Source organism: Monopterus albus, unplaced genomic scaffold, assembly GCF_001952655.1.
Source record: "Monopterus albus unplaced genomic scaffold, M_albus_1.0 scaffold485.1, whole genome shotgun sequence".
In the NCBI taxonomy this organism is placed as follows: domain Eukaryota; kingdom Metazoa; phylum Chordata; class Actinopteri; order Synbranchiformes; family Synbranchidae; genus Monopterus; species Monopterus albus.
Genome location: NW_018128365.1, coordinates 141,607 through 154,236, shown reverse-complemented (window position 1 = coordinate 154,236; position 12,630 = coordinate 141,607). Strand labels below are relative to the sequence as shown.

At 40.3% G+C, this 12,630-nt stretch overlaps 2 protein-coding genes across 2 annotated transcripts in view; one reads left to right on the top strand and one right to left on the bottom strand.

The window, feature by feature from the left end:
- Positions 1–75: 75 nt before the first annotated feature.
- The window catches only part of l3mbtl2 (L3MBTL histone methyl-lysine binding protein 2), a 14,186-nt gene continuing 1,631 nt past the window's right edge, over positions 76–12,630 (top strand). The window contains 16 exon segments of the mRNA XM_020587875.1: positions 76–1,743; positions 1,853–1,964; positions 2,068–2,195; positions 7,049–7,112; positions 8,014–8,093; positions 9,236–9,353; positions 9,596–9,667; positions 9,670–9,723; positions 9,939–10,027; positions 10,224–10,470; positions 10,585–10,655; positions 10,970–11,074; positions 11,190–11,337; positions 11,535–11,617; positions 11,805–12,039; positions 12,291–12,356. Of these exon segments, the coding sequence (XP_020443531.1) occupies positions 1,393–1,743; positions 1,853–1,964; positions 2,068–2,195; positions 7,049–7,112; positions 8,014–8,093; positions 9,236–9,353; positions 9,596–9,667; positions 9,670–9,723; positions 9,939–10,027; positions 10,224–10,470; positions 10,585–10,655; positions 10,970–11,074; positions 11,190–11,337; positions 11,535–11,617; positions 11,805–12,039; positions 12,291–12,356 (2,023 nt within the window). The 5' untranslated portion in view covers positions 76–1,392.
- The window catches only part of chadlb (chondroadherin-like b), a 19,622-nt gene continuing 8,845 nt past the window's right edge, over positions 1,854–12,630 (bottom strand). Inside the window, exons 12-13 of the mRNA XM_020587876.1 lie at positions 2,108–2,189; positions 1,854–1,939 (exon numbers count right to left, since the gene is read on the bottom strand). The gene's annotated coding sequence lies outside the window, so the exon portion shown is untranslated. The remainder of the gene's footprint in view (positions 1,940–2,107; positions 2,190–12,630) is intronic.

The following is a 12,630-nucleotide window of genomic DNA, read 5'->3' as shown; positions in this document are numbered from 1 at the left end:
ACAAGAGTACAGTACAAAAACAATAGTCTTCCAATACTTCCAAACAAATATGTGTAAGCAAATTATGACAAACTAATGGACACTGTCAACCTGGGGTCTTTAGAGTCCTGTGATGTCACCTCAGCCTAGTCAGTGCTCCAGCATTACCATGAACCATACACAAAACTCTGGTTACAGGTACAAGCACTTCCTTTATTTGCAATTTTTGCTTCAAATGTTTTTGTAAATACATTTTTGTAGAACAAAGTCAATTAATATTTCTTCATTGACAATGCAACAACAAAAACTTCTACTTTAATTATTAGCAAATGATGCACTCCATCATCTTAACAAAAGGGTGCCTCTACATGCATTTACAGTATTTGTGTTTTGGAGAATGACTGAGCGATGATTTTCGTCCAATTCTGCTAAAACATCAACTCCCATAATTCCTAGTCGGTGCGTAGCAATCTAGGCTGCGATGACGTCAAAGGTAGGGGACCTCAGTCAGTTCAGTGTTGGCAAACTAAGACATTTTGTTGGTAGGATATAGGCACTCAAATAGTGTTTATAGCCTGTATTTACTGACCTGTGTAAGTAAGCTTTTTAATTATTATCGAATTTCTGTTTTATAGGTTGACAAACGTGCTATTAGCACTATTAACCTAGCTTACATGCACAGTATGTACTTGTATGCTTTGACTAGCATGCTTATTAACATGTTAACTGTAACATTTTGCACATGCAGTAACGTAGGAGTAAGTTTAACATTATTGCATCTGTTTTAGCTGGTCATGACTTTTACTTTGCCGAATACACTGCATTAGTTCTAGTGTGTAGAAATACGTCTTGCCTAATAATAACATTTGGTTGCCTGTTGTACTTGTTAGACTGTGTTTATATCTTAATATTACTGACAAAATGAAATACCAAATTGTTAACTAACCAACTAATTATCAATAGCCCAATAATATTTTCACACAATTCATTTTTCATCATGTATAAGTTACACATGAGGAAAGAAAATAGAGAAACCATCTTTCCTGAATACACTGGTCAAGCAGGTAGAGGTATTTTTCATCATTAATTTTAGTCAGTTGTATAATTTAACTGTAATTCAGTAGCCAAGAAATACTGAAAAATATCACCATAAATATTATATTGTCTGTCATTTAGTTTTACCTGCATCTTCCACAGCTGACCATCTCTAGTTTTGAAATTGATGTCACCTAAAAATGAATGTGCATTTTCTTTAGTGGGGTTGAAACGGTGTCTGCAAGTTGTAACATACAATCAATGACATTTCTCAGCAGAGCTCATAGAAAGATGCCCTAAAAAGAAGAAAGGATGCAATAGCTGTAGGTCATGATTTGGACTCTGTGGCACTGAGTGTCCTCCAGTTGAGAAGACGGGATGCCCTACCACTGTGTGGCCTATGGATGTGGCAGAACTGCAGAAGATGGTGCGACACTGTTTAAATTCCCCAGGGACCCTGAGGAATTTCGCAAATGGGAGAAGCAGGTCCAGCGCATCCGCACCCATTGGATTGCCACACCCAACTCTTACCTCTGCAGTGAGCATTTTGGCAAAGAGTACTTTGAGTCCAGACCAGCCACGGGGACTGTAAAGCTGAAACCGGGAGCTGTTCCCACAGTGTTCATCCGTCCACACTGTCCCTTGTGCAGTGGAGTGGGCTGTAGTAACTGCCTGCCTGTTATCCAGCACAGGGGCATTGCAGCTGAGCCAAGAAAGCATAACATTACTGTGAGTAGGTTTTCTCATGGACCAGGATGGGTCACTGTAGAGAGAAACAGAGCTCCTGCTCATGTTCATTTTACTGACTTTTCAGGTTTTTTTTTTTTTCTCTTTACAGGCCAAACACAATGAAATGGCTCCCATTCAGTTTGATGGCAATTATGGAGGAAGTGATGACAAACATCTGGCAGGAAGACGAGTGAACCTTGATGAAAAAATAGAAGAACCAGGTGAAATGCAAATGAGATAGAGACCAAAGGCAAAGAGTACAGCATTTTCATAGATACATTTTATATATCTGTGTGTGAGCATATGTATGTTTTTGTTTTACAGTGGTGTGTGAGATGTGTGGCACAACTGGCAATATTAGTACCTTCTTTTTGAAGAAGACCAAGCGTTTCTGCTCTACATCTTGCTCATGCTCCTATTCATCAAACTCCAAAAAGACCTCCACACTGCGGGTGAGGAAAAAATGTGTATTGTCGCCCAGAAATAACGCTGAATGATAAATTTGTTTGCTGCCTTGTGATATTTTTCATCAAAAAACTTAACATTTCATTCTTCAAAAAATTGCTGAACTTATCTGCTGTTTTACACAACTACTGTTGTACTGCTGAACACTGTGAGCACCAGTCATAGTTAATTACTTTATTTAATTAAGTAATTAGGCCAACTTTTTGGGTGTTTGAAAGCTTCAGCATTCCTCTTATATCAGGCACAAGTGCTGTCCAGCCACCTTGAAGTGAGCAGCCTCTGTCTAAATTGGAAGTATTAATACTATAGAGTCTTTTCCACCAGGGTGGAGTACACTTACCTGTGCAAAGTGTCATCACTGAACTGAATTAAATGTGACACTTGCACTTTAAAAGCAACTGCAAATCAACAGACCATTTCTTGCTTGACAGGTGAGAGTACAGAGTGAAACAAGAATATTTAGTTAAAATAGTTATACATTTAGTTAAAAGGAAATAGAAAAAGTGACAAATTTTGTCAAGACTTATAGGGGATGTGGGTTTTGACTTGTGTCATTTTTTAATGCAACAGGATTAAGTCCTTTGTGTGTGTGTGTGTGTGTGTGTGTGTTTGTACTTCAAATATTCACCCTAAAACAGGGCAATATTAATCCATTCAGGCTGCATTAGTGAGATCTGACTATTTTACCTCATCAAATTACAGGTGGTGGTGTGCAAATCATAAAGTAATGATTTCTTAACCCTAATTAATCATCTTGAATACTTTTATTTCCTGTCAGTTATTTTCTGGTTTATCCAGTTAATCTTAAATGTCCAAAAAGCTGTTTAAAAAAATCCCATCACAGTTTCCTGAAGCCAAAGATGATGTCTTTACTTTGCTTGTTCTGTCCAATCAGCAGTGCAAAACAGTGATATTCACTTGAATGTCAAATAAGACAAAAAGCAGCAAATATTTATTTGAGAAACTGGAACTAGGGGATGCTTAGCATAGGGGCTTGAAAATGAATTGATCATCAAAATTTTCTGCCTGTTGACTGGTTGTTTCAGCTCTAGTTCGAAGCTATATCACGTTTCCACTGAGTGCAATAGTTAACCCAAAATGGCTGCACGATTTCATCAGATTAATAGTTTTTATACAACTTTTTGGTGGCTGAAAGTCAAAGGTCAAGGTCAGTGACCTCATGCCTATCATTTCCATGAATTTGACTGGTTGGCGGAGGATACAACTACAAAGCGATAATTCTAGTTATAGATATATGTTGAAGCAGATAGAGCCTGGCATTGGAGGTACAGGGGGAACATGCAGGTGAATCCTGCAGGTTGGTAGGTTCAAATCCATAAACGTCTTGTTGTGAGGTGATAGCAGTAAATACAACTCCACTTTGCTGCTCAGGCCCCAATCATTGGGGGTTACAATAAAGAAAGAAGATGAAGACAAATGAGAGCTCCTTGCATGCAAAGGCAAAAACATGTATTAAAACATCTATAAACACATGTATAAATCACCAAAACAGACAGAAGACAAATATCCATTAATACTGATTTTAATACAAGAGTACAGTACAAAAACAATAGTCTTCCAATACTTCCAAACAAATATGTGTAAGCAAATTATGACCAACTAATGGACACTGTCAACCTGGGGTCTTTAGAGTCCTGTGATGTCACCTCAGCCTAGTCAGTGCTCCAGCATTACCATGAACCATACACAAAACTCTGGTTACAGGTACAAGCACTTCCTTTATTTGCAATTTTTGCTTCAAATGTTTTTGTAAATACATTTTTGTAGAACAAAGTCAATTAATATTTCTTCATTGACAATGCAACAACAAAAACCTCAGTCAGTTCAGTGTTGGCAAACTAAGACATTTTGTTGGTAGGATATAGGCACTCAAATAGTGTTTATAGCCTGTATTTACTGACCTGTGTAAGTAAGCTTTTTAATTAGTATCGAATTTCTGTTTTAAAGGTTGACAAACGTGCTATTAAATCGGGGCTTGAAAATGAATTGATCATCAAAATTTTCTGCCTGTTGACTGGTTGTTTCAGCTCTAGTTCGAAGCTATATCACGTTTCCACTGAGTGCAATAGTTAACCCAAAATGGCTGCACGATTTCATCAGATTAATAGTTTTTATACAACTTTCACCAGAAGTTTAATCTGACATAAAGGATTTCCAGGATTTCTTTCTATTGAAGCACAAAAACAGATGTTGTTGCTGTACAGGCAAATGAAAGGAAACCCCAACATAAAGTAATTTAGTAAGGTGTTAGGCCACCTTGTCACCAGAACCCCTTCATTGCCCCTTGGCATTGACTCTCCAAGTCTCTGAACTCTGCTGAAGGGATGAACACCAGTCTTCCCAAAGATATTCCTTTATGTGGTGTTTTGATGATGGAGGTAGAGATGCTGTCTAACACATCGCTCCAACATCTCCCACAGGCAGTGGTGGAAAGTAACTAAGTACATTTACTCAAGTACTGTACTTAAGTAGAGTTTTGAAGAATGTGAACTTTACTTGAGTATTTTCTTTTTGTGCTACTTCATACTTTGGCTTCACTACATTTTAGAAGGAAATATTGTACTTTTTACTCCACTACATTTTTATGACTTTAGCTACTAGATACTTTTGTACTTTTACTTAAGTAACATTCTGAATGCAGGACTGTTATTTATAACAGCACTTTTACACTGGTATTGTTACTTTTACTCAAGTAAGGGATCTGACCTCTTCCACCACTGCCCATAGGTGTTCATCTGGGATGAGATCTGTTGACTGTGAAGGCCATAGCATATGATTCACATCATTTTGATACTCATCAAACCACCGAGTGACCCCCTGTGTCCTGTGGATGGAGGCACTGTCATCCTGGAAGAGGCCACTCGTTTATTCAGGTTTAACTTTGTCACCTGTTTGTATTCATAATTACGAACGAGTGGCGGCAGCATCTCCCAGAAAGCTGTTATCCAAGCGCCACTGCAGAAAAACTGGGACGAGAAGAAGAAAACCATCGCGCTGCGCTTGAAATCTTCGTTTCCCCAGGTCGGTACAATCTCCATTCGCGTCTGCTTAATTTTTCTTGATTAAAACTCCTACAATGGTCCACAAGTGCTGCGTTGATAGTTGCTGGAACACAAAACGGGCGAACCTCACCTTTCATCGGTTTCCACTCGGGGACGCGGAGAGACTGAGACAATGGCTGTTTGCTCTGAACATGGATGTAAAAACTCCGCTCCACATCCTTAGCAAGCTGTTCGTCTGCCAGAAGCATTTTCAGCACGACGACTACTACGATGCCGCGAACCAGCCGTCCCGCCGGGGCCGGCTCCTGAAGCCCAACGCTGTCCCCACCCAGTTCAGACACACGCACACCTCAGAGACAGGTGGTCCCACCGCCAGCGTCATTTATGTGGACCAGCTGGTGAGTTTGTTGGGGAACGGCATCTTCTTATTCTACTTTACCAATAAAGTAGAAAACATGTATGACAAAGACAAGATGGCGATGTAACAAGGACACAAACCATTCATACAAAACCAGAAAAGACAGATATTGATGCTAAAAACAAGTTCAAGGCGAACATAAAATTAGAACAACATTGTGGTATTTAGGTTTCTGCTTTAGACTTAATCCATATTTACTAGAACCAAAACTGCATATCTTTTTTTTAAATAATCAATTGTTCATTTTAAGTTACTTTCTTTACAAAAGTGACAAAGACCCATTGGCTCCAGTTTATCAGATGTGAGTATTTGCTGTTTTTGTTTGGTCCTCTGTGACAGAAAACTGACTAAGTATGAGTTTGGAACTCTTGGACAGTCAAAAGAAACCATTTAAAAACAACCATGTTTCTTGGAAAATTAGTTTTGGAGTTTTCTGACATTTTATGCACCAAAGATAAATTGATTAATTGGGCTGGCCTGTTACTACTCAGTATATTTAACCATACCAGTGGGTTTTAGTCAACATGTTGGGCTTCTTTTTGCCCATTTAATGGCGTCTGTAAAATCTGTGTACATTTTAGAATCGGTTAGTTGGAAAATGCCGTTGCTTGTTTTGGGGCCCTGAAGATTTATGACTGCATGGCCTGATACCCTGCTCTGGGGCCAAATCATTTCACCTGAACATGGACCTTCCATATGAATACTCACCCACTGTTTGGCACGTTTAATTGGTAACTGAGAATATTAACAGAGAGATTAATCACTAGTGGCAGCCAGAGTCTGAGCTGTCCAGTTATAGTTCTTGTGTGTTTTCTAAAGCATTATAAGTGGAAATATTTGATTACAGAAAACTATTATTTTCAGTAAATAGTCAAGTCAAATAGATAATTTGCCAGATCTGTTAATCCTGATGAAAGTTTTGTGGGAAGACGCGTTGACTGGCAGTGAAATTTGTCCCAAAGTCTGACTTTAGTCAAATGTTAAATCTGTTTGGTGTGTGTAAAACTGCCACTAGTCTTTCTTTGTTCACTCGCGTATGAACCTCTCAACAACTAAAGTCTTAGCATGCATGGAACGGCCTACGACAGACACGGGGAATTTTGTGCCACTGTTCTTTTTACATATTTGGAAATGCAACCAGAATTTGTCAAACTGTCATAAGTTTAGGCCTTGGACAGCAGTGATTGGATCATGAATAATTTCTCTCCTCCTTCACTGTCTTGATATGCAATGACAAAGTATCTTATCTTTCATTCTTTATGCCAGCCGTGTGAAACAAAATAGTCATATGGCTGTTTGTGCTTCAACTGGCTTCTAGAATTAACTTGCCTTTAAAATGAGAGGATGTGGCATGTTTTATAGTCTCTTTTTTGTGTGTGTGTGTTGTTTGTCTCTACAGGGGAAGCCCCCCTTAAAAAAGGTTACTGCGGTGAACAAAGCCTCGCTAATCCCAGCAGGACATGGTAATAGCAGCAATACACACATGCAAATCATTTAAAATGAATACCTGCAGTGCATTAGAGAGTTAATATCCATGGTAAAATACAGAATGAATTAATGTCTATAGTACATAAGCTTGGACTTGATGCAGGAACGTCAGCTGCTCCAGCTCAGTGGAATACAGATAAAGGAAAGTGCATGTAGTTCCTGACCCTGTGTACTTTTTACATTTTCTATATACAGTGCCTTGCAAAAGTATTCATACCCCTTGAACCTTTCCACATTTTGTCATGTTACCTCTGCCCTAGTCCCAAGTCTTTTGCAGCCTCCTAATGTTCTCTAACAAACCTCTGAGGCCTTCACAGAACAGCTGTATTTATACTGAGATTGAATTACACACAGGTGGACTCTGTTTACCAATTAGGTGACTTCAGAAGGCAGTTGGTTGCACAAGATTTTATTTAGGGATATCAGCGTAAAGGGGGCTGAATACATATGCACGCCACACTTTTCAGATTTTTATTTGTAAAAAATCTTGAACACCACATATCATTTTCCTTCCACTTCACCATTATGCAATACTTTGTGTTGGTCTATCACATGAAATCCCAATAAAATACATTTAAGTTTGTGGTTGTAATGTGGGAAAAGTTGGTATGAAAGTGGTATGAATACTTTTGCAAGGCACTGTAGGTGCAGTTATTGTTTTTCACAGATGGAATTAAATGCCACAGGTCACCCGCCAATGATTTGAGGTGCAATTTGATGTTAGCTGTGAGCTTTAATTAGCCCTAATAAGCTGTAGCCACGATCTGAATGTATCTGGACATGGCCATAAAGTTAGCAGGCCAAACAGTGGGTGATGTGTATTGATTTATCCAGCAAAGACAAAGCTCAGATTCCTTTCTTCTCTCCATTCTGTAGCATCTGCTGCAGGATTTGACTGGGGTACCTACCTGGAGAGGGAATCATCTCTGGCTGCGTCTGTGTCCTGCTTCAGACATGTGAGTCTGGTCTCGGAGGTGTAATTAGAACAGTAAACCTCTATGTGCTGTTTCTCCTTATCATACAGAGCTGAAATGCATTTTCACCTAAATCCTGCTGACGTGTTATTATGTGCCTCAGCTTCAGAGTCACTGTTATTTGTCCCAATCCCACATTTTCAACAACACATGCACATCCTTGCAAATGAAATATCTTAAGCTTCAGTTATTGATATCATTGATGTGCTCTGAAAGTAGCTGCTAACACTAGCACTGTTACTTACCTCAAGCTGATTGACTCACAGCTACCTATACTCTTTCCATCGCTTCAACAATGTGTGGCCTTCGTAACGTCACTACTAGCCCGGCCCGTGTCCCTCTGGTATATCCGACACAAGCGCTGCATGCTCTGTATCTGCTAGAACTAGTTCTGCAGCTATCTGTACTGTGCGCTGCACTTTTCCTGGACCTGTGTTGTTAAGGAGGTGTGTTTGACCACAGACAGGAGATGGTGTGTACACACGCACACATGTGCAAAAGGCACATACTAGAGTGGAGCACAGCAATAAGTAACAGAAAACTTGCCAAAGATTGGTTTATGAGGTCTATATCTATTTTAGACCATTTTTTTAAACAAATTTTTGAAAAATCTGTCTCTTGTATTGATTTTCCAATTTGTATCTGTTTATCTTTACATTCCTACAGTTTATATTTTTCACATGTGCTTTGCTGTATGGTGTGTATGTATTATGTTAGGTATTGTTACAATTTGGGTCCCTGTTGGACTAGTGGCTAGGATTCAGCGCTCTCACCGCTGTGGCCCGGGTTTAAGTCAGTGTTGCATCAGGAAGGGCATCCAGTGTAAAACACGTGCCAAATTTCAACATGCGAGTCGTCAGTGTGACAATTTGCTGTGGCGAGCCCGAACAGGAACAGCCGAAAGAGACAGATTGTTACTTACAATATAGATTATTTAATAAGCAGAGAGCAGCAAGAAAAGGTGTCCATCATATCGAAGGTGGATACGGCTGATTCCTGATATTTAGTAAAATCAAAATACTGTACTTTCCAAATGAATCAGTGTAAAACACGAAATAAGGGAAGGAAGGAACTAAGCTAAGGAAGTAATAAAGTAAGGCTTTATCTGACCTTCCACTTTGCAGGCTCCACTGTGCGCCCAGTGGGATGACATCATCGTAGGGATGAAGGTGGAAGTCCTGAACACCAACGCTGTCCTTCCCAGTAAAGTCTATTGGATCGCTACTGTTATCCAGGTTGCAGGTGTGTACATCTGTCTGTCAGTGCTTATTTTACAGGCTATTAGAGCAAGGAACCATCTGTTTTATCACTTAGAATTTGATTGTGCTGATCATCTATAATGTATCTTTAATTCTTACCCAGCACTAAATAGAGGTCATAATGAGTCTGCTTCACAATATCTCATCTTTTAAAAAGGGTATATATTGGCCTGAATTTAAGCAGTAACATTTCTATTTTGGCTTCCTCCCCTTCTTTGTCTCCAGGATACAAAGCCCTGTTAAGATATGAAGGCTTTGAGCAGGACAGCAGCCATGATTTTTGGTGCAGCCTTGTTTCAGGAACCCGATTGGCTGGTGCGCCATGACGAGCAAGTTGCCGGTGCCGCCGCAAGGTGAGGATTGACATACAAACCTGAATCACACTGCTATGCAAACACTTTGGGCCAGCATGGAGCTGGGGTCACACTGCTATGCAAACACTTTGGGCCAGCACATAAAGAAAAGAGAGTACAATTTTATATCAAAATGATTAAAATATGTTTTGGTAGGCCAACATTAGCTGTATTAACAGTAGGACATGTTCTGATATGATAAATTGTGTGCATAGATGTGAAGCAGAACATCCCAGATTGGAAAGAGTATCTGATGAAAAAGCTGGTGGGAGCCCACACTCTACCTGTTGACTTCTACCTGAAGGTAAAACTGGATGATGCCTGACGTGACGGTTTGACTCATAAATGGTAACCCGTCTGTGTTGTACGGTATTTCGATTTTCTGTATGTCCTGCACATATAGTGAATTGACAATAAAAAATCTTTGATCTTGTACATGTGAAGAGTAGCATTGTTTAATTTTACTGAATTCATTCCTGTTATGGAATTCCTCTTTGCAGCTGGCTGAAAGCATGAAGAGCCCTTTCAGTGTAGGCATGCATGTGGAGGTGGTGGACCCTAAATACATTAGCCGTACCCGTGTGGCCATCATAGACTCAGTCATTGGTGGCCGTCTGCGGCTGGTGTACGCTGACCAAAGCGACGCCCCTGAGAACGTCGTCTTAGATTTCTGGTGCCACATGTGGAGTCCCCTCCTGCACCCAGTAGGCTGGTCAGAAAAAATCGGTCATGCCATTAAAGCACCTGGTAAGTCCAGGATTTTGAATACATACTGTATAGCCTTCTTTCCACCTCCTGGTATTGGCTCAACTTTAATATAATAATAAGGCAATTAATATAATGGTCTTGTTTTTAATATAGCTAACAGTGTGGAAGCTGCTGCCAGTGGTGTGAGGGTCAGCTCTGACAATATGTTCCTGCTCTTCAAAAAGGTGAAATGTTATTGGTTAAGAAATACTTAGTAAACTGCTTTTTATTGTGTTTTATGTATTGTTAAGCTGTATATACACTAGAACCCCAGCAGGAAATCCACACAGGATAGCACTGCTGTTTTCTGAAACTCTTTAGATGTGATGATATATAGACTGTAAGCATGTTTTGGTCTGTATTTCATGATAGTAAAAATAAGTGATGGTGGATATTTAGCTGTCTGTTGATGAAACAATTTGCACTCCACCTATGGAAACACAGACACTGCAAAGCGCTTCTTTAGAGCAACTCTTGATAACCACTGTGTGATTCTTAGCCTAGAATCGTTTACATGGAAGGAAGTTTCTTTGAAGAAGGAATGAAGCTTGAGGCAATTGACCCTCTCAACCTGGGCAGTATCTGTGTGGCCACTGTACACAAGGTAACATAACTGTTTGGGTTTGTTTTTTTTTTAGCCAGTGTAAAAGTCATCTACCTAAACACACCAACTCTTACACCCATGCCTCTGCTGCCTCCTTCCCCCTCTGTTCCTCTAGGTACTGTTAGATGGCTACCTGATGGTTGGTATTGACGGCACCATATTGAACAATGGCTCTGATTGGTTTTGTTACCATGCCTCCTCTCATGCTATCCTTCCTGTAGGCTTCTGTGAAAAGAACAACATCCCTCTCACTGTACCTCAGGGTAAATCTAAACTGCCCTTTGTCTGTTTTTTTAGTCTCTAATTCAGCTCAGCATTTTGCCTCCATTGCTCGTGCTTTGTTCTGCTGATGCTGACCATGTGTATTGATTAGTGCTATGCAGAAAAACAAAGGAGACAGGAAATAGCTGAGCAGCATCATGTTGATGATAGTAATTTTATGATGTCTGTTTTGTGGCAGGTTATGACTCTCAGACCTTCACATGGGACAAATACCTGAAGGAGACCAGTGCTAAAGCTGCACCAGTACGACTGTTCAATGCTGTAAGACGGGAAGGCCAAACTAAATTTTTTAACAACACGCCCAATTTGTACACATAAAACAGTCCCTTTCTGTAAATATATACTCCCAGATATTGGTGGTATGAAACCTTTTATTAGTTAGTTTTATTTTGGTACCACAAGAAACGTTATCAAACAGCATATGAACCCACTGTTTGTTTTCCCTCAGGACTACCCAGGGCACGGCTTCTCCCCCAACATGAAGCTGGAGGCAGTAGACCTGATGGAGCCACGCCTGTTGTGTGTGGCCACTGTGAGGCGCTGCGTGGGCCGACTGTTGCTTATCCACTTTGATGGCTGGGAAGATGAATTTGACCAGTGGTTCGACCACCAGTCTCCAGACATCTACCCAGTCGGCTGGTGCGAGCTCATGGACTACCAACTCCAAGAGCCACCGGGACTCGGTAAACAGGCTATGTTAATTCAAACAGCTGTAATGCTACAGTATGTAGAGTGCAGAGAGTTGGCTTAATGCACCCAAGTCAGTCTGTTGTACCTTTCCATCACAAGTCTACCTTTTTGTTTGTTTGTTTGTTTTAACACCTCTAGTCTGCCACAACTAGGAGCAACTGATGGTGCTTGGCAACACTTATATGTGCATGTATAGATGTCTATGACTCTATAAAAGTTATAGGTGTTTTATTGTGTTTTCCAGTTGATTTAGTCACAAACCAGGAGGCACGGAACAAGAAATGCAAGCCCTTCACATACAGGAGAAAGAGTACGTTTTGACTGATGGAGTCTTGTCTTGCCGTATCATTTACCAATCAGCCATAACATTATGAACCCCTGCCTAATATTGTGTAGGTCCCCCTTTTGCTGCCAAAACGGCTCTGACCTGTTGAGGCATGGACTCCACAGACCTCTGAAGGTGTCCTCTGGTATCTGACACCAAGATGTCAACAGCAGAGTCCACAGTTGTCCTTTAAGTTGCAAGGTGCGACCCATATAGATCGGACTTGTTTGTCCAGCTAATCCCACAGATGCTCGATTGG